The 21,873-nt window shown below is 36.0% G+C and overlaps 1 protein-coding gene across 1 annotated transcript in view; it reads left to right on the top strand.

The window, feature by feature from the left end:
* The window catches only part of LOC138331369 (GATOR complex protein Iml1-like), a 44,987-nt gene that overhangs the window by 763 nt on the left and 22,351 nt on the right, over positions 1 to 21,873 (top strand). The window contains 21 exon segments of the mRNA XM_069278940.1: positions 1,690 to 1,777; positions 2,071 to 2,120; positions 2,374 to 2,459; positions 3,346 to 3,479; positions 4,119 to 4,188; positions 6,502 to 6,537; positions 6,540 to 6,614; positions 7,229 to 7,298; positions 8,117 to 8,189; positions 9,048 to 9,235; positions 9,887 to 10,021; positions 10,328 to 10,389; positions 11,537 to 11,692; positions 12,856 to 12,883; positions 13,365 to 13,491; positions 13,828 to 14,027; positions 14,788 to 15,000; positions 15,357 to 15,433; positions 16,012 to 16,091; positions 16,370 to 16,479; positions 17,132 to 17,233. Of these exon segments, the coding sequence (XP_069135041.1) occupies positions 1,690 to 1,777; positions 2,071 to 2,120; positions 2,374 to 2,459; positions 3,346 to 3,479; positions 4,119 to 4,188; positions 6,502 to 6,537; positions 6,540 to 6,614; positions 7,229 to 7,298; positions 8,117 to 8,189; positions 9,048 to 9,235; positions 9,887 to 10,021; positions 10,328 to 10,389; positions 11,537 to 11,692; positions 12,856 to 12,883; positions 13,365 to 13,491; positions 13,828 to 14,027; positions 14,788 to 15,000; positions 15,357 to 15,433; positions 16,012 to 16,091; positions 16,370 to 16,479; positions 17,132 to 17,233 (2,160 nt within the window).

Below are 21,873 nucleotides of genomic sequence, written 5' to 3'. Positions count from 1 at the left end.
GATTTCAGACTCCCTATCCAGTTTGCCGATCGTTTTGTTCAAAAAGACAGTAATCTCCAGATTTCGAAAGCCCATCAATCAAAACCCCATATGGAGCCCCTTTCACCCCGGCAGAGCCAGAGATAACAGTTGTCTGCTAAACACATGTACAGTTAGTTGTCCGCTAATGACCTGTTTACTGGACCCTAACGATACCTGACTCTTCATTGACTGTAGGTATGACACTACATTGGCTAATAAACACATTAATTTTAATTCAATTACCCTCTGTAATTGGTAAGACAAAGCAGTCAGCTGTTGAGGGGAAGGTCTGTCAAGGTTACGTAAACGTTTTATGGCTTCCGATTGAAGTTCTTTGAAGTTAACCGCACAAACAAAAGTGATTTAGACAGGGGGATTTTGGACAGAGAAAACATAAACAATGTCGATAAGAACGGACTGATCTGATACAGACTTTCTGATCATCTAATGGGGACAGTTGATTGTTTGTAGATGAGATAAAAGTGAACAGTATCTGTCTAATTTATGAAATTTATGTATGGCCTGTGTAACATTTTTAGCCCACCATCATCAGATGGTGGGCTATTCAAATTACCTTTCGTCCGTGGTCCGTCCGCCCTTCCGTACTTCCATCCCTCTGTCCTTCCGTCCGTTAACAATTTTTGTTACCGCTATTTCTCGGAAAGTACTGAAGGGATCTGTCTCAAATTTCACATGCAGGTTCCTTTAGATCCCTAGTTGTGCATATTGAATTTTCGGACCGATCGGTGAACAAGATGGCCAACAGGACGCCATCTTGGATTATGACAATTGATATTTGTTACTGCTATTTCTCAGAAATAGTACTGAAGGGATCTGTCTCAAATTTCATGTGCATGATCCCCTAGAGCCCTTGTGGTGCATATTGCATTTTTCGGACTGATCGGTGATCAGGATGGCTGCCATCTTGGATTTTGATGTATGCAGGTGTCTGGCTCATTATAAGTATATGATGTTGTTGCATGGTAGATAGCTATATAGACAGATCTCTATCTCTGATGTCCCTCTCCAAATCACCTTGATGTAAGATTGGGTCCCTCTCCAAATCACCTTGATGTAAGGTCAAGTCCCTCTCCAAATCACCTTGATGTAAGGTCAAGTCCCTCTCCAAATCACCTTGATGTAAGATCGAGTCCCTCTCCAAATCACCTTGATGTAAGATTGAGTCCCTCTCCAAATCACCTTGATGTAAGATCAAGTCCTTCTACAAATCACCTTGATGTAAGATCGAGTCCCTCTCCAAATCACCTTGACGTAAGATCGAGTCCCTCTCCAAATCACCTTTATGTAAAATCAAGTCCCTCTTCAAATCACATTGATGTAAGATTGAGTCCCTCTCCAAATCACCGTGATGTAAGATCAAATCCCTCTCCAAATCACCTCCTCTCCAAATCACCTTGATGTAAGATCAAGTCCCTCTCCAAATCACCTAGATGTAAGATCAAGTCCCTCTCCAAATCACCTTGATGTAAGATCAAGTCCCTCTCCAAATCACCTAGATGTAAAATCAAGTCCCTCTCCAAATCACCTAGATGTAAGATCAAGTCCCTCTCCAAATCACCTTGATGTAAGATCAAGTCCCTCTCAAATCACTAAGATGTAAGATTAAGTCCCTCTCAAATCACCTTGTATTTACCATAATAATTACAGGGGATGATATCCTGATCAACCCTAAAGAGTTTCCTGATGTGTCTAAGGGAGACGTCTTAGAGCTCTATCATCCTGAGGATGAATACAGGTAAAATCAAATTTGTGAGGTAATTAAGGTAGACATGATGAATTTTAGACATTTTAAAAGGATACAAAAAGCATAACCTCTCATGATCAGAACAGTGAGTATGAATGTTTTTTTTTAATGTTCATGAACAAGATGCAGGTAGATGCCCAGATATATGTTTGTTTGAAAATCATTGTTATTATGTATTCTGAGAACTGTGTTTTTGTCATGAAACGTTCATTGCTGCATGGTTATAACTATAATGAAAGAAATATCTGAACTCCTCATTCATGCTCTGTATTTTACTTTGCCAGTCGTCTGTTGCTCCAAGTTACTGCTCTCTCTGATGATTTTAATCAGAAAGGTAAGTCCTTATGTTTGTTTGTTTAACTCTTGAAGTATTATATTTGAAGTTAATTTTTTTATCTTTTGAAGAAGTTCATGAATTTATATTTTGTTGGAGAGAATAATGAACTTTTGTGCAAATTTTTCATTATAATCACAAATTTTTGACAACGAAGAAAGAAAATCTTACTGTTATTTTCCAGAGAAAACAAAAAGACCTTGTTTGTATTTGTACTATTTTGTTTTCATTTGAGGTTTTCTTCATATTGTAGATACCATTAGTATAGAGCAGTCAATTGCTACACAATTCCAGCTGAGAGCTTACAAAGAGGTTCATGTAACTAAAGTCAGCCCAAAGGTACAATTCTTCTACTCCATTTACTGATGTGTGATTTTCTCCCATACATCACAAGGTTATCTTGTGGTTGGTAGGGGTAAGACTTGGTAACAGAGTGTTACATGGGTTTGTCATGTAGATAAGGATAACTCTACCATTGTGAAAGACTTTGGCAGGTCAGCATGAAGCTTGCCAAGAGCTGACCGACCAAACTTTTCACCGAATGGTTACATCAAATACATGCAGCATAACCATGGCGTATGTTGTTGATGACATCAATTTAGATGTTCCTGTGGTGTTAGATGGTGTGACGGAAAACTTTCTGAAGAACTAAAATTTCAATTTGTTCTGGCTTATTATTAATCTTGAATTGATCTGCAAAGTGTGTATAGGATATCTTATCTCATTAATAAATTGGTCAGCACTTGTAAAGCTCATGCTAAGCAGCCAAAATATTTCACATGGGGTTGCATTGGTGATAATCCTGTCCACTCGATAGACATTGCATATTTATTAGTATGCCAGTGTTATAGTCATATAATTGGTAGTTTAGATTGTCTTATGATAATCACCAATCATTACAAATTCAAACTACCTCCTTAAATTAACTTTTCCTTCTGTTCATCCTCCATAATGCATAGTATCAAACAAAACATTTAAATATGTAACTCTTTGTTGGCCTATTCTTTATACCAAATATGAATTATATATGGGATGAATTTTCATACTCTGTTATGATCTTGAATTCCTGTCTGATACATTGGAATGAAAGTTAAAACTCATTCACCCCTGAAATTTCATGATGGACTGATCTAGTCTTTGATTTAGAAGACCCTAAATTTGTCTTCAGGTGTGAATGAGTTAATAAAAACACTTCTGTGACCTGACCTTGATTTGACCTTGACAGGATGTTGCCCTTGACCTTGTGGAGCTCCTGTTTAAGGACCAGTACCTTAGTCGTAGTGACATGTGGCGACTACGACACGGTCTGGTGAACACCTGTGCCTATGTTAACAAGAAGATCGAGGCTGCCCAAATGAGGTGAGGTTATTTTTCATAAACAATGGGATGTGATTCCTCCTCTTTTTAGAGGACTTCCACTGAAGATTTCTTCTGATTGAACAATATTTATTCTTAACAAATCATGTTGCATGGGATCTGAAACATAAAATGACCTTTTTAAACATTAATAGGAGGGTTGCCTATTATTAATAAGATATTTTGCTGATAGGATCAATCCTATCTCTATTAATTTTTGCCCCGCTGGAGAGCATTGTAAACTGAACAACACTTCTGAGAACTTCATCACAAGGAAAAAGAACACACACAAAAAAAAACACAACATTCAAAACCACATGCACTTAATATATATTGCAGACATTTAGTTCATACACATGGAGGGGTTGCTGTGGGCAAGTGGCTAAGATGCCTCAACATATATAACTATATGACAAGTTTTCGACCTTTGGGTCACAAGTTAGAATCCCATGTGGGGACAGTTACCAGGTCGTTCTTTGTTTTTTTTAAATGATCCTGACTAGAAAATTAAACTGACTAAACTCATACACAGCAGGGGAGGTAATCCATTGATCATATCATGGGAAGCTATGAACAAAAACCAGCAAATGGATAGGCAATATCAGATCTTATTTTTAAATTTACAAAAAATATTGATTTCAGGGCGCAGGTAAATGAGCTCTGGGCAAAGGGAGATCGAGTGACATGTGGTATGATTACTGATGACACAAGGGTAAGTTACTCCGAGAGGATGCATACTCATTGGTTCAAGTTCTGTATAGTACATAGATTGTGATAAACTTCTCCATTACTGATGACACAAGGGTAAGTTACTCCGAGAGGATGCATACTCATTGGTGCAAGTTCTGTATAATACATAGATTGTGATTAACTTCTCCATTACTGATGACACAAGGGTAAGTTACTCCGAGAGGATGCATACTCATTGGTTCAAGTTCTGTATAGTACATAGATTGTGATTAACTTCTCCATTACTGATGACACAAGGGTAAGTTACTCCGAGAGGATGCATACTCATTGGTGCAAGTTCTGTATAATACATAGATTGTGATTAACTTCTCCATTACTGATGACACAAGGGTAAGTTACTCCGAGAGGATGCATACTCATTGGTTCAAGTTCTGTATAGTACATAGATTGTGATTAACTTCTCCATTACTGATGACAAAAGGGTAAGTTACTCGAGAGGATGCATACTCATTGGTGCAAGTTCTGTATAATACATAGATTGTGATTAACTTCTCCATTACTGATGACACAAGGGTAAGTTACTCCGAGAGGATGCATACTCATTGGTGCAAGTTCTGTATAATACATGTGATTAACTTCTCCATTACTGATGACACAAGGGTAAGTTACTCTGAGAGGATGCATACTCATTGGTGCAAGTTCTGTATAATACATAGATTGTGATTAACTTCTCCATTACTGATGACACAAGGGTAAGTTACTCCGAGAGGATGCATACTCATTGGTTCAAGTTCTGTATAATACATAGATTGTGATTAACTTCTCCATTACTGATGACACAAGGGTAAGTTACTCCGAGAGGATGCATACTCATTGGTTCAAGTTCTGTATAATACATAGATTGTGATTAACTTCTCCATTACTGATGACACAAGGGTAAGTTACTCCGAGAGGATGCATACTCATTGGTGCAAGTTCTGTATAATACATAGATTGTGATTAACTTCTCCATTACTGATGACACAAGGGTAAGTTACTCCGAGAGGATGCATACTCATTGGTGCAAGTTCTGTATAATACATAGATTGTGATTAACTTCTCCATTACTGATGACACAAGGGTAAGTTACTCCGAGAGGATGCATACTCATTGGTTCAAGTTCTGTATAATACATAGATTGTGATTAACTTCTCCATTACTGATGACACAAGGGTAAGTTACTCCGAGAGGATGCATACTCATTGGTGCAAGTTCTGTATAATACATAGATTGTGATTAACTTCTCCATTACTGATGACACAAGGGTAAGTTACTCCGAGAGGATGCATACTCATTGGTTCAAGTTCTGTATAATACATAGATTGTGATTAACTTCTCCATTACTGATGACACAAGGGTAAGTTACTCCGAGAGGATGCATACTCATTGGTTCAAGTTCTGTATAATACATAGATTGTGATTAACTTCTCCATTACTGATGACACAAGGGTAAGTTACTCCGAGAGGATTGCATACTCATTGGTTCAAGTTCTGTATAATACATTTCAAGTTGTGATTAACTTCTCCATTACTGATGACACAAGGGTAAGTTACTCCGAGAGGATGCATACTCATTGGTTCAAGTTCTGTATAATACATAGATTGTGATTAACTTCTCCATTACTGATGACACAAGGGTAAGTTACTCCGAGAGGATGCATACTCATTGGTTCAAGTTCTGTATAATACATAGATTGTGATTAACTTCTCCATTACTGATGACACAAGGGTAAGTTACTCCGAGAGGATGCATACTCATTGGTTCAAGTTCTGTATAATACATAGATTGTGATTAACTTCTCCATTACTGATGACACAAGGGTAAGTTACTCCGAGAGGATGCATACTCATTGGTTCAAGTTCTGTATAATACATAGATTGTGATTAACTTCTCCATTACTGATGACACAAGGGTAAGTTACTCCGAGAGGATGCATACTCATTGGTGCAAGTTCTGTATAATACATAGATTGTGATTAACTTCTCCATTACTGAAAAAGGGTAAGTTACTCGAGAGGATGCATACTCATTGTGTTCTGTATCTTGTCTTGTTATGGATCGTGAATTGTGATTAACTTCTCCATTACATTAAGTATGCATACTCATTGTCAAGTTCTGTATATGATAGATTGTGATCTCATTACAGAGAGATCTACTCATTGTTCAATTCTTATAATACATTGTGATTAACTTCTCCATTAAAAACTGTTTGTATAGATCGTGTTATGGATGTTCTGATCCTTTACATTAGTAGTACGGCATTGTGATCTTGTCAGATTTTTATTAGATCGATGAGATCGTCTACGAGATCTTTATTCAGATGTGGGATTGGGATTCGACATTAACGGGGATCTGTACTTTGAGAAGGCTGTCAACGGATTTCTTATGGACCTATTTGCTAAATGGAAGGTAGATAGAAAGTACATTCAAACATGTCCATAAAGTCCACCACACAGAAAAAGAAAAATTACCTTTATTTATAAAGTGGTCTTTATGCATACAGTATTTTACCCAATAAGAGCCCATGGCACTTAAAAAAGTTACATGAAGCGGCGCTTAAAGGACCATAATTGGGCTAACATTTCACAAAGTTATTCCAGTGAGTAAGCATTTAAAAAGAAATCAAATAGAGAGACCTATAGATTCAGTCTGTATTTAATTAAAAGTAAGTGAAATTGTGGCCTCTGTAGGTGGAGGTGCATTAATGAAAGGAATGATGTGATTCTTCAAACTGAACTTGTGATTGTATTCTGTATTTGCATATTACAGAGTTATCTGCCCTTGTGAGTAGCTATTGATTGTGACATAATGTGTTTGCAAGCGCTTTTCTGAAAAAATGATGTGAATTGTGTCCACAAAATAATGACGTCACAATGGATACTTACCCGCAATAGAGCTGAAACTGTAATATGCCAAGACAGAATAGCTGCGATAACCTAGTTCTTGAAGACAGATGTTAACTAAAGATATGGTTATTGAGAGATAGGTATAAATGTTCTCACTTATTCTAATGATTTTTACAGACCCAGAACTGCCTACATGATGTAACCATCGTGCTGTTCTCACGGACATTCTACAAAGCCACATCTAAAGGTAACACACTTTACCATATAAAACCAAGGTGAGCCTTGTGACCAAAGTCTATTGATATGTGCCAAACTGTTATGGTGTTGGCTTCCTCTCACATATTTTCTATTTTCCGCATTGATTTTGTGCTTTACAGAAAGTCTATGATTTGTAGTTATACATCCACTCCCCCCCCTCCCCGCAACAAAGTTCAAGGGGGTATAATAGAATCAGGTCGACTTGTCCATTTGTTCATCTGTCCATCTGTCTGTAAACACAACTTTTTCTGGCGATCTCCTCCGAAACTACTTGACAGATTTTGATAAAATTTGGAACCCTGACATAAAGGGGACTTGAGTTAAGTATATAGGGTTTTTTCAATGTCCCCTATTACATACAACTTAATTTATGGCCTAATTAGCCCAAGCAAGGGTATTAGTCTGCCACTCTGGCGACGGTTCTAGTTTTAGTTTTAAAAAAGTTTGTGTCATTTTATTTCTACAAACACTAATCCCCTTGGAAATTAAAGAAAAATGGCATACAAAAATCAATAAAAACAAGTCCTTTAATGGAAAAAACCCCTTAAATATTGATTATGAGATACTCATAGACAGAAGTGTTTGATTACCAACAAAGGTTTAACTTTTTATAATGGTATCTGTCTCAATGTAGGACTGTTTTAGATGCCATGATTTTGTTGCATGATTCAATAATAACCAGAATAGGTGATGCTACTGTCATTGAATGTGTTCAAGAGGTATGATCCGCTTGACACACTTACCTCATTATCTTAATTTTAAGTTTTTATTTTGCTGATGCCAGTGATTAAACTTTTTATGAAACAGAGGAATTCCCAGCTGGAGTCAGAGATTGTATCCAAGTGGATTACCAAGGTCGATTTTACGAGGACTTCTACAGGTAAAACTTTTTATCCATAAATATAATTTTGTCTTCTTTGGTCTACTGATATTGATAGTATGATATAAGATTAGGTTTAATAAGGACGTATATCTTTATGTCCTCCAACATTAAATTGGGGACACAAAATATCAAAAGTGTTAGCCATGTCTGTCCAATTACCGTTACGTTTTCCTAATGACGGGCGCCGGGCGCGGGGTAATGGACTGAGGGGGGCGGCGGTTATTCGAGACCATTTTTAGGATGTTTTTTCTGAATAACAGACTATAGTCATTCTTGCTTTTAGTTTCGTCTTTTTCATGTAACTTATGTATAACAAACTTTCGTTTTGGATGTCATGATCATAGTAAGTATTGAAATTACATAATAATGAAGAAAATGGTATTGCACTAGAAGTATTTAATCATGGTTAAAATATGTTGTTTCACGGATTTTTTGTATTTCATGCTAGCCTGTTTGTTTACCTTGCGTACACAAAATGGGCGGACGGTGCTTCGATCGCTACCTTTCGTTTTGTGGCTGATTGGGGAATACCGACAGAGAGCACACTATAAATTGCTTATAAATGATAATATTACACAGTTAGGAACCTGTTTATAGTTATACAGTAAGTATCATAAAACCTGTAAATTGATGCCAGTTAGTCTTATCCATAAACCGTGTGTGGGACATTCAGTGGATCTCGTTTTGTTTTGACATGGCGTTTCTAGGCTATTTCTATGTGTAAATACCGAGCAAGTTATTCGAGTGCAATATCAAAAGTGTTAGCCATGTCTGTCCAATTATGTCCCAACCTGTCACATATCATTTGATTGGCTTGTATGTATTTAAGTACTTTCAGTACTTTGATTTTTACAGAGTGGTGGTTCAGAATGAGCGATACGATGACTGGACAAGAACAATCAAATCACTGAGAAAACTGTTTAATGAATATCCACAACGTGTTCTACATTACCACAAAGTCAAAGGTCAAAAGATACCGAAAGCCTGGAACTCAACTGCCTCTCAGGGAAACTTCCTGGAAACTCTTAACATGTCTCTCAATTGTAAGTTTGAAGCATATAACTGCCATACTGTATGTCCATGTGTAAGCTGTTATTTTCACAAAATTATATTTCATAATTTAAGGGGACATTGGTGTGTTTGAAAAACTTCATCTTTGAAATAGTAAGTTATGGATGAAAGTTATAGATTTGTTAAAATTCAAATTTCTCAAACTAATGTCAAAATTGTTAAACATTTTTCTGGTAACTGTTAGCAGTTGAACGAAAAACCTACCTGTCCTTCGATTAAACAATATTTCAAAGCTAAAAAGATTACCGCACAGCAAACATTAAGTAAAAAATGAAAGTAAAAGAATTAATGAAGTTTGGGATTCATAAGAAATATTTCCTGTCAATTTAATAATGTATCAGCTATCGCAGAAAGATGCATAAGATCATGTGCATATTACAGACAATAGAATAGCACTAAATGTTAGTCCTACTCATAAGTGAAACCCTTATAGAGCTAGTTTTAACACATTGACCCCTGAAGACACATTTAGACTCTCCTAAATCAAAGACTAGACCAGTCCATTATAAAATTCGAGGGGTGAATGAGTTATAGTAGGGTGGCCAGATGATATTTCACTTTCCTCTCACATATACGACTATTTACATCATGGTTAGTTAAGAACATTTTGGTTGCCATTTCAGTATTGGAGAAGTACTATGTGGACCGTAATTTTGACCGGACAGGTAAAGTGGCCGTAGTCATCACACCTGGACCAGGTGTGTTTGAGGTGGACAGAGAACTGACCAACATCACTAAACAGAGGACAATTGATTGTGGTAGGTAAACAAAGTCTTCTTCGCAATCAAAGTAAATTTGCGAAAGATTATCTTCGCGAATTAACATTAACATCATTGATTCTGATGGGAATTTTCGACAATTTTTAAATCAGTGAATATTAATCTTAGCAAAATTGTTTTGAAATGAAAATTGCATAATTTAGTTGCTGCGCAAGAAATTAAGTTGGTTTTCAGTATTTTTATGGTCAAAATATTCAGGATTTTAACGTATTTAATGAATAAAGAAATAAAGGTTTTTGCAAATCTCAGACTTTATGTAAGTTTTCAAACGTTCGTATGTTATAGGTGTTGGAAGTGATCTTGTGTGTATGGGAGAACAGCCTCTCCATGCTGCTCCACTCTTCAAGGTATACAACTGTTAAAGATGGGAATCATATTGCTACATGATAAGTCTAGATGTTACTGTGAACATACTAATTTCAGTGGAATTTTATTTTAGCCCTTTTCATGCTGTCTTTGAAGCGCTAATTCATGTACAGCACCAAATTTTGTGAAAGGATATTTCTGTTTTTGATCCACTGAATTGTGCATTATTTGTATCTGCACAAGTAAAGTTTCACATTCGTTCTAAAGTTTGCCTGCCCTAAAATGAATACGATACAGAAACTAAAAAGATTATCCCACAAATTATCAAAAGGAGCAAAGATCTTTTTTGCCCCAACATATCTTCATGGCTGCCCTAAGATGACATTTCTTGTCATTCTAATTTCTTTCACCTATTGTAATATAAAGCTAAACCTCATTACCCAAATCATACAAACAATCAATAATTGTACCCAATTTTCTGAAATTTTCAAAATATTTGAGACAATTCAGTACATTTTGAAATTTGATGGAAAGTTTTGCTGTCTGGGCAGTCTTCTTCAAATAAAGTTAAAAAAAAATTACAAAGTTGAAATCTTGAAAATTGACTCGCCGTAATCCAACTGTCATTCGTGTGCGAATTCTTTTTTGCGAATTTCATGATTAAAATAAATTCAAAAAAGTTTATGTCTGCGAATTAACATCTACATCATTGATATTGATTGGAAATTTGATAAACATTTTAAATCTGCGAATGTTAATCTTCGATAACTTGTTTTTAAATGCAAATTGCGAAATTTTGTAGCCGTAAAAAAAGTTGATTTACAGTTGTTTACAGTATGTTATTCTATCGCTATTCCGAATTTGCATATTACAGAGTTATCTGCACTTGCGGGTAGGTATTGATTGTGACGTCATGTGTTTGCAAGCATAACATCATACTTTTCGGAGAAAATGACGTAAATTGCGCTCACAAAATAATGACATAACAATTGATACATACCCGCAAGGGAGCTTACTCTGAAATATGCAAAGACAGAACTTAATGATAGATGGAACTTAATGATAGAATTAAGTTCTTATAGTAAAACAAAACAAAAACAATATAAAATCCTGAAGATTGACTTTCGTTCCTCTGTCCCAGTATAATGATAGAATTAAGTGATTCATGACTTGTTTTTACTTGTACAGTTCCACAACCGCCATCTCAAAGCCACATTACAAGTCGGCGATGACTATAACATACCGCATTGGATGAATCATAGCTTCTATCTGTCGAAAAACCAGATCCAGGCCCATCTCCATGGCAACTTCATCCCTCGCATCAAACCGCCACAGCTAATAACTGTGAGTATAGTCACAAAATGGTGTACCATAGTCGCTGTAACTAGCGACAGGATACTTAAAAAATTGAAACAAAGGGGAAGTGTTTATTGAGGAATTTGTAGTAGATGGAAAACCTCTTTTAAATAAGTGTGCCATATTTTAACTATTTCTGTACTCATAACACATTAATCAGTCAAAGTATACATTGATATGCCTTCATTCCATTTAAAGATGCTCCACCGCTGACAATTGGTATTTTTTCACCATCAAAAACATGAGCAAACGATTTAGTATTTTTCTTCAGTTACAAAAGTTACTTACTTTGCACCATTACCAACATTGAAAAGTTTGAGCTTCTAATTTTACTTTAAGTTAAAAACATAAAGAAATAATTAATTGCATCCCGAAAAAAATCCGTGTCACTATACCCTATATGGAATGCAATACTGATTGCGCTTGTACCAAAGGCAAAATAAATAAATTTATTATAGTTTTTGTGTTGATTAGACATATATAAATACGATTAAACACTAATTATTGTTCAAATGATGAATGTCATTTATGCTCTGTCGGCGGTGGAGCATCTTTAACAACTCTAACTCTTTAGAAGATGGGGAGGTGGGCGCTAATTATGTGAATACAGGAGCAGTAGTCCTTTGTTTAGAAATTGTTATGTAGAATCACAGTCCTCTGTGATTTGAACTTTTAAATTATTTAGTGGGTGCTAATTTTCCTGAGCTAACAAGCAACATAAGGCTTAAATTCTTTTATAAACAAGATACAAGCATGGACAATTCAAAGAGGAAATGTTAAAATACGTAGAATACAGTATATAGGGGAAAACAAAGATAGTTTAATCATTTTCGGCACAATGCTATCTTCTGTTTTCATAAAAAGGCATGTAGGAAGTTACAACCAATGTTTATATAAAGCTTATTCATTGTTTTCTTTCGTAATGTAGTAATATGTTGGAGTAGGTCCAGTCAGCATCATTCAAGTTGTATTATATATATATAGTTACTTTTAAAGATAAGCAAACACATAACTTGTGAAAGATTTCTGAAGGTGTGAAAACATGAAAAGAATTTCACATATTGTCCTTGAAAAAACCTTGAATACTGATCCAAAAAATTAGTGGAAACCCTGATTAGAAATAGCTCAATATATTTTAAATGTATTTTCAGGAGAAGAAATCCAAGTCTAAAGAAAGAGGTAAGATTTTAAATCTGGAATAATGTGATATGTGAATTCTTCCAAATGTATTAGCTAATCCTGCTGACATACTTTTGCATCAGAAATTGTTCATGAACTCATTCACCCCTGAAGACGCATTTAGACTCTTCTAAATCAAAGACTAGACCAGTCCATTGTGTAATTTCAGGGGTGAATAAGTAAAAATGAGATTGCACTACATGTTTTTATCTGTATGTTCTTAGCTTTTTAAAATTATTTTGCCTTAACATTTTATTATGGTTAAACAAATACTGAATATAGTAAACAATATACATGTATTTAGTAAAATGGCACACTTTACTGATTTATTCATTCACCCCTGCAGACACATTTAGGCTCTTCTGTGTCAAAAAATAGCATAGTCCATTTTGAAATTTCAGGGGTGATTGGGTTCATAATATGTGAATGTTTTGGCTGTACAATTAAATGTGTAAACACTCTTTCATACTGCACTCTTTAGTGACTGGATTCCCTGCTTATCAGCGTAATTCCACTGCAACAGACAACGACAACTTTCCGTTTGTTGACTACGATGAATATGATGCTCAAGTCTTCAAGCTTCCCACTCACAACTACCCTCAGCCAGGGTAAGTAGGCAGAAAGATATGAAAATGTATGGAGAATTTATAATATAACATACAAATTACATGTTTAGGAAATTTATAATATAAGGTACAAATAAAATGTATGGAGGATTTTTAATATAAAGTATGAATGAATTGTATGGGGGATCTATAATTTGAAATAAAATGTATGGGAAATTTATAATATGAAATAAAATTTATGAGAAATCTATAATTTAAAATTCTATAGCGAATTTCTGTTATAACAAATTATTTCACTTGATCCCATGGAATTCCTTATAGTAAAGTTATACTGTATCAGTAATATGAAGTGCCACATATTCATTTCGCATTTTTTAGAAGGATGAAGAAAAAGAAAATTAAGAAAGAACCGCAGACATATATGGAAGCTAAAAAAGCTCATAGGGGCCGAATACGACGGTCGTCTGATGACATGTTACTGGATCGAGTGCTGACAGCTGATCGTACAGAAGGCGGTATTGCAATCCCCGTCAGGTCCAGTAGTGGCGACGAGATTTCTTCTTCCGTACCTGCTAGTGGTGAGTCTTAGAGAGACACTTTTACTGTAAAAGTGCATATTTCTGTGAGTGCTAAATTTCGCTATTTGCAAAAATAAATCTTTCACGGTGTTGTTATTTTCACAATAGAGATATCTTTAGAATTTTGGCTACACAATTTATGCATTTACAAAATATGTTATGTGCGGGGAAATTTTCGAGTTCAAGTGGAAATTTCCCTGATTACAGTACAATGTTAAATTCTTTGATTTTAAACACACAGATTCTGAAGTACTATCAAACCAAATTATTTTCATGTTCTACTTATCTTTTGGCCATTTGGTATGTGCAATAAAATTGGTGATTCAATTTCTAACTTCTGACTTATTGTGAATTAATGGCAATTCATTTCTGTCTTACAGCGAAATTCATGAAATTAAATCCCATGCAAAGACTCAATTACCCCTGAAATGTTATATTGGACTGGTCCAGTCTTTGATTTAGAAGAGCCTAAATGTGTCTTCAGGGGTGAATGAGATAAAGTCAAATACCTAAAGCACAAACAATGTATTTAAAAGACTAAAACTTTTCCAAATTATGACCCAATAATGTCAGAGTCTGTGATCATTTTTGTTTCACTGTAGTGAACCTAGCAAGTTCTACACTTAGATTTACTATGTAAGCAAACATGAACAACTTAACGGGTTGGTTTTGTTAAATAGCAAACTGGATTACAAATTAGCATGATGAAAAAATGAAAATGCACTATCACAAACTAAGATGTAAAATAATTGTATTTCAGATAAATGCCATACCAAAGATCTAGAGGACACCACAGACGACGAAGTGGAATCCATACGCCCCATATTTGGAAGTGCAGGCTCGCCATACTGCCACTCGAAGAACACGTCGGCTATATCTTCTCGTCGCGCTCTCATTAATCCATTTGCTCCATCCACCATGCATTTCAAGATGACATCAAATCGAAGACGATGGATTCATGCATTTCCTACAGGTAAATGTATTGTGCTTGGCCCCATAAGAAAACAAAAATGTGTTTAAAAAGAGGTGTAAAAATGCTCTGGGCAGAATTATTTTTCCTAAAACTGTGTTTCTAATTAAATGCAGTCGTATCTTTTAAAACAATGATTATTTCCAGCAAATGAGTTAATTAATTGTTTACCAATCTTGGATATGAATAGCTGTAACTCGGTCACCCCTGAAGACATATTTAGGCTCTTCTGAATCAAAGACTAGACCAGTCCATTATGAAATTTTAGGGATGAATGAGTTAAACTTCACTACAGACCATACTATCCAGCCTTGAATTAAAACTGTGTGTGATAATTGAGAACCGTTATAACTTTGTAGATCCACAAGGAGCAGCCGTCCAGACTCATCATTTCCGTACAATTTCCGATAGCGAGGAAACAGTAGACACAAAAGAGGTAGGCAATCCCTCGGAATCATAAATACAGTGAACCCTCCATAATCCAAACTCTTCTGTCCCCAGACCAAAATTGTCTGGATTGAGAATTTTACAGACTGCCTGATTACTTACTCGTTATTCTAATCTGTTCACCGATATTTCTGTTCAGATTGCGAGTTTTCCATATCATTAGTGTCAGGATTACCATGGGTCTATTGTATACTATTTGGTATATAGGAAAATTTCATGATGTTCACACCCCTGCCTATCTGGGTTAGAAGATATACAGTTGAATTTATAGATTTTACAACATTATCAGATAATTTTTATACTGTATATTGGATATTTTTTTTAGTGTTAAATTTTGGGATTAACTCAGGTTAATATTTCACTTTGATTTATTTTTCAATAAAAACACCTGTTAACGTTTTGCAACATATATATATATAATATACACCAAAATATTACACCAAGAAATTGTCAATCTGAAAAAGTTGTTTGCATTATTAGCATAAATTTCCCCCTTGTGTAAAATTTCACATTAACAATACTTGTTCACCTTGAACTATTTGACAATTTGATGTTCTGGCTATACAGACAAACTACCTGACTGTGGAAGCAATGAAGCAGAGATCACTAACACACCAGGACAGCAACGAGGGGTCAGAGCACACAAGGTAAAGGGTCAAAGGTCATGTAACAACAGGTCAGGGGGTCAGCATACCAGGTAAAGGGTCAGAGGTCATGTAATTACTTTAAAAAAAAAAATTCATATCTAACTTCTCATAAGTGTTCCAAAGGGAACATTATTAGCCGAAAATTTGGAACAGAAACTGTTTATATTATGTATATTGTAATTTTCATATCACTTTTTCGTGATCAGAGCAATATCCCGCAAAAATATCAACTCCATGAAATTAAAAATGAATAAATATAAATTTGCTTTTATTCTCAGTTCTGACCAGTTGTCTGCTATTGGTTCAGCTGGAAATGTAGCTGCGGCCTTCAATACTTCCCAGCAATGCTCTTCCATGGGTTCCACTGCCTCTTACTTACAGGACTACAGTAAGTATACCTCAATGACAAATCCCACATAGATAGGATGAGAGTTGTCGTGTGATGAAAACAAAACATGTCTTCTTGGATAAAGTCATTTCTAACCAACTTATTTTCGTATGTGATTATTAAATTTTGTGTCTTTCGAGAACAATAACAAATTACGAAAATTTATCGCCGCGAAAATGTTCTGATAAAGTAGAACAAAATAACCCTAAATTATGAAATTAAATCACTGTGAAAATGTCATTATCCATGAAAACACTAAATAAAGTCACAGCAAAAATTAGTTGGTTGTCGTTCTTGTGTCCAAAAAAATACATACAGATAGCATCGATTCAAGCAGCTAAATGAACATAATTATGCTGTTTAATACTAAATAATCTTTCTTCTAAATCTATTTAAAAAAACTGATTGTAATCTAAAATGTACAAAAATCATAGCATTGACAAAAAATGATTTTATGATTTGGTTGAATTATTTATTGGCCTGGTTGCCAGGAGACTAGATGATTTACTCTCATGAAATTTTACCTAGCCTCAGGTTAACAAATCTTCATTCTACTTACAACCAGGGTATTTTGAGAAACTTGAAAGATAACTCAAGAAACCAGACTTAAGTTTTAGTTGTATAAATGTAAGTTTGTATGTTGTTGTTTCAGATAAACTTCCTCTGAATAACCACATTTCTAACAAGGATGGTCAGAGGTCGTGGGTTTGGGGCCCTACAGGGGAACAGGAGTGGAGCCCTAATATGACCACAGGTAGGTTTCCTTACAGTAACTCTGACTTAAACTCTATCCTTGTGGATGTTAATACAAGTCGGACTTTGTAATCCCAAGTAACAAATGGACTGGTTTCCTCCTTAGTTATTAGGTCATCTGACCCAAAGGGTCAGGATGACCTATAGTCATCATGTTTCGTCCGTCGTCGTGCGCCGTCCGCCGTGCCGCCGTGCGCCGTCCGCCGTGCGCCGTGCGCCGTCCGCCGTGCGTTAACTTTTCACATTTTGAACTTCTTCTCAAGTTTGACCAGTGGGATTGAGCTGAAACTTACCTGAAATGATCCTGAGATGGTCCCGACAAAGTGTTGTTATTTTTCGGGTCGATCCGAAATCCAGATGTCCGCCACAGCCCGCCATCTTGAAAACACATTTTAAACTTCTTCTCAAGTTCTACCGGTGCGATTTGGCTGAAACTTGCATTAAATGATCCTGACATGGTCCCGACAAAGTGTTGTTATTTTTCGGGTCGATCCGAAATCCAAGATGGCCGCCAAAGGCGCCATCTTGAAAACACATTTTGATTTTTCTCAAGTTCTACCAGTGCGATTTGGCTGAAACTTGCATGAAATGATCCTGACATGGTCCCGACAAAGTGTTGTTATTTTTCGGGTCGATCCGAAATCCAAGATGGCCGCCACAGCCGCCATCTTGAAAACACATTTTAAACTTCTTCTCAAGTTCTACCGGTGCGATTTGGCTGAAACTTGCATGAAATGATCCTGACATGGTCCCGACAAAGTGTTGTTATTTTTCGGGTCGATCCGAAATCCAAGATGGCCGCCACAGGCGCCATCTTGAAAACACATTTTGATTTTTCTCAAGTTCCACCAGTGCGATTTGGCTGAAACTTGCATGAAATGATCCTGACATGGTCCAGACAAAAGTGTTGTTATTTTTCGGGTCGATCCGAAATCCAAGATGGCAGCCACAGTCTCCATCTTGAAAACACATTTTAAACTTCTTCTCAAGTTCTACCGGTGCAATTTCGCTGAAACTTGCATGAAATGATCCTGACATGGTCCAGACAAAGTGTTGTTATTTTTCGGGTCGATCCGAAATCCAAGATGGCCGCCACAGGCGCCATCTTGAAAACACATTTTGAACTTCTTCTCAAGTTCTACCGGTGCGATTTGGCTGAAACTTGCATGAAATGATCCTGACATGGTCCCGACAAAGTGTTGTTATTTTTCAGGTCGATCCGAAATCCAAGATGGCCGCCACAGGCGCCATCTTGAAAACACATTTTGAACTTCTTCTCAAGTTCTACCAGTGCGATTTGGCTGAAACTTGCATGAAATGATCCTGACATGGTCCCGACAAAGTGTTGTTATTTTTCGGGTCGATCCGAAATCCAAGATGGCCGCCACAGCCGCCATCTTGAAAACACATTTTAAACTTCTTCTCAAGTTCTACCGGTGCGATTTGGCTGAAACTTGCATGAAATGATCCTGACATGGTCCCGACAAAGTGTTGTTATTTTTCGGGTCGATCCGAAATCCAAGATGGCCGCCACAGCCGCCATCTTGAAAACACATTTTAAACTTCTTCTCAAGTTCTACCGGTGCGATTTGGCTGAAATTTGCATGAAATGATCCTGACATGGTCCCGACAAAGTGTTGTTATTTTTCGGGTCGATCCGAAATCCAAGATGGCCGCCACAGCCGCCATCTTGAAAACACATTTTAAACTTCTTCTCAAGTTCTACCGGTGCGATTTGGCTGAAACTTGCATGAAATGATCCTGACATGGTCCCGACAAAGTGTTGTTATTATTCGGGTCGATCCGAAATCCAAGATGGCCGCCACAGGCGCCATCTTGAAAACACATTTTGATTTTTCTCAAGTTCTACCAGTGCGATTTGGCTGAAACTTGCATGAAATGATCCTGACATGGTCCCGACAAAGTGTTGTTATTTTTCGGGTCGATCTGAAATCCAAGATGGCAGCCACAGTCTCCATCTTGAAAAACACATTTTAAACTTCTTCTCAAGTTCTACCGGTGCAATTTCGCTGAAACTTGCATGAAATGATCCTGACATGGTCCAGACAAAGTGTTGTTATTTTTCGGGTCGATCCGAAATCCAAGATGGCCGCCACAGGCGCCATCTTGAAAACACATTTTGAACTTCTTCTCAAGTTCTACCGGTGCGATTTGGCTGAAACTTGCATGAAATGATCCTGACATGGTCCCGACAAAGTGTTGTTATTTTTCAGGTCGATCCGAAATCCAAGATGGCCGCCACAGGCGCCATCTTGAAAACACATTTTGAACTTCTTCTCAAGTTCTACCAGTGCGATTTGGCTGAAACTTGCATGAAATGATCCTGACATGGTCCCGACAAAGTGATCCTGACATGATCCTGACAAAGTGACACCATATATAATTAATTTTACTATTGTCAAGGTAGTCAGATGACCGTTAAGGCCCTTGGGCCTCTTGTCTAGGTATATGCTACATTTAAACTCAGTTACCTCCCTTGGTTATGCTTCTCTCCCTGGGGTATGCTACGGTTTCTCAGTTGCCTGGGTACACTTTACTGAATTGAGTTATCTCCATTGGTTACAATACCATGAAGACTTACACAGTGGTGCTTTCTTCAGATTATTTCACTTTGGTTACATTTCGCTGACCTTGGTTATGCTCCTTGAATATGCTACAGTAAACTCAAATTTTACCCTTAGGTAGCTACACTGAGCACACTTGTGAATTAACTCCCTTTTGTACATTACACGGACACATCAGTTTATTTCTCAATTACCTCCCTTAGTTACAATACATTTCATATCCTTGTGTATGTTACACTAAAGATTGACACGATAGTGCTTTCTTCAATTACCTCCCTTGGTTGCCCAATACTGACTTCAGTTAAATCTGTTATCTCCCTTTCGTATGATACATTTTAAAATCAGATAGATTCGTTTAGAAATAGATAGATTCATTCATTTCCTGGAATGGTTCTTCCTTCCATTCCTTTATGAGCAGACGTAAGGGAACTAAAGGAGGAAATCAGTCTAGGTTAACAAGGTGTTTGTAATGTAACCAGCTGCATCTTTTCAGTGTTTGTATTCTATAGGTTTGATTGTTATATGCAGCAGGATGGCTTAAATGTTTGTGTATATATTAAGTATTAAGATGTTTATATAAGTATTAAGATGTGTACATACGTATGGTGGTATTTGATTGTTTGTACATTGTGTATGATTGGTGGTAACAAGAATCAATGGTAGGAATGAAAGAATATATTGTTTATATATAAAGTCGGGTATTTTTGTGGGTTAAAAATTTTCATGATTTTGTCACAAATAAAGAAAATTTGATTTTTACAAATGAAGACTTTGCAATCAGACTAAAATATTATTAATTTATTCATCACAAATATTTTGCAGATGTAATTTTTTTGAGAACACAATTATGTCACACAAAATCTTGAAAACAAAACCCCACTAAAATTACCGGAAATTTAATAATACCTCTAATAAAATATATAGAATAGAGGTGATTTATCAACAAATAGTAAAGAGGTTATACTCTCTCATTACTAATCATGTCATTTTGTAAGAATGAAAGTACATGTAAGTTGGATTCATATGGACAAAACTGGATTATCTTGACAAAAGTGCTAGGTTTAATTTGGAAGGTTTAGATTTTCATGTCGCACGTACAAGGCAAGTGATATCGAAATCCCACTCTACCACATTTTCCATTCACTCCTTTGTGTAAAACCACTTTTTCCATTCACTTCTTTGTGTAATTATATTACTATGTTTAAATTGGGAACATACAAACTTAAGGCTGTATCTTCATTTCTTCAATATTCTTCGATAATTTCAGTGTTGAAGTTGGACAGTTATAGATGTGACATTCGATAAACAATACATTTATCTTTTACATGACCATTGAATAACTCATTCAATCCAAAATTTCCATAACAAGTTTTTCCATTCATAAAATAATTCATTTCGATCAGTATTTTTCATTGTATTCAGTCTAAGAACACATTTTTTGTAAGATTCATATAAAATACAATATGATATAAAACAATGATAAGGCCCCCAAAAAAATGTTTGTTTAGGGTTACTCGACCGACCCTAATTTTTCACCCTCGACCCAAATTTTTTTCCCACTTTTCTACGGAAAAAAAATTAAAAGTCGGGATTTTGATCTCAGACTCTGGTTCTGGCTATTACTTGAGAGTGAAAAACACAAAAAATAACAACAACAAAAATACAAATATCCTGACCTACTGATCCTAAGTTTTTTTCCCAATGTAACCCTAATCAAACACATTCCTTTGGCCTAGTGCTAATGAGTGGGAAAAAACTAATTTACTTTATAATTATATTATTTTCCTCATGTCCATCCTGTTCTGTTCCCCTGTCTTGTCCAATGGTGTCCCATATATGGCATTCATATGTAAGTGGGAACATTTGTATCTTAGATATTTATACACAATTTTTTTTTTTTTTTTTTTTTAAAGTGAGGGGGGGGGGGTTGGCATGTTGATAAATGACTGATAAAAAACCTTTTAATCTGGTCTGGTCAATATTTTGGTTATCCCAATTTTTCACAACTGATACAAGTTAATAATAATATTGATGGTCTAAGAATTAGAAAAATTGG

Source organism: Argopecten irradians, chromosome 9, assembly GCF_041381155.1.
Source record: "Argopecten irradians isolate NY chromosome 9, Ai_NY, whole genome shotgun sequence".
NCBI classification, from domain to species: domain Eukaryota; kingdom Metazoa; phylum Mollusca; class Bivalvia; order Pectinida; family Pectinidae; genus Argopecten; species Argopecten irradians.
This window is presented reverse-complemented; position numbering and strand designations above follow the sequence as displayed.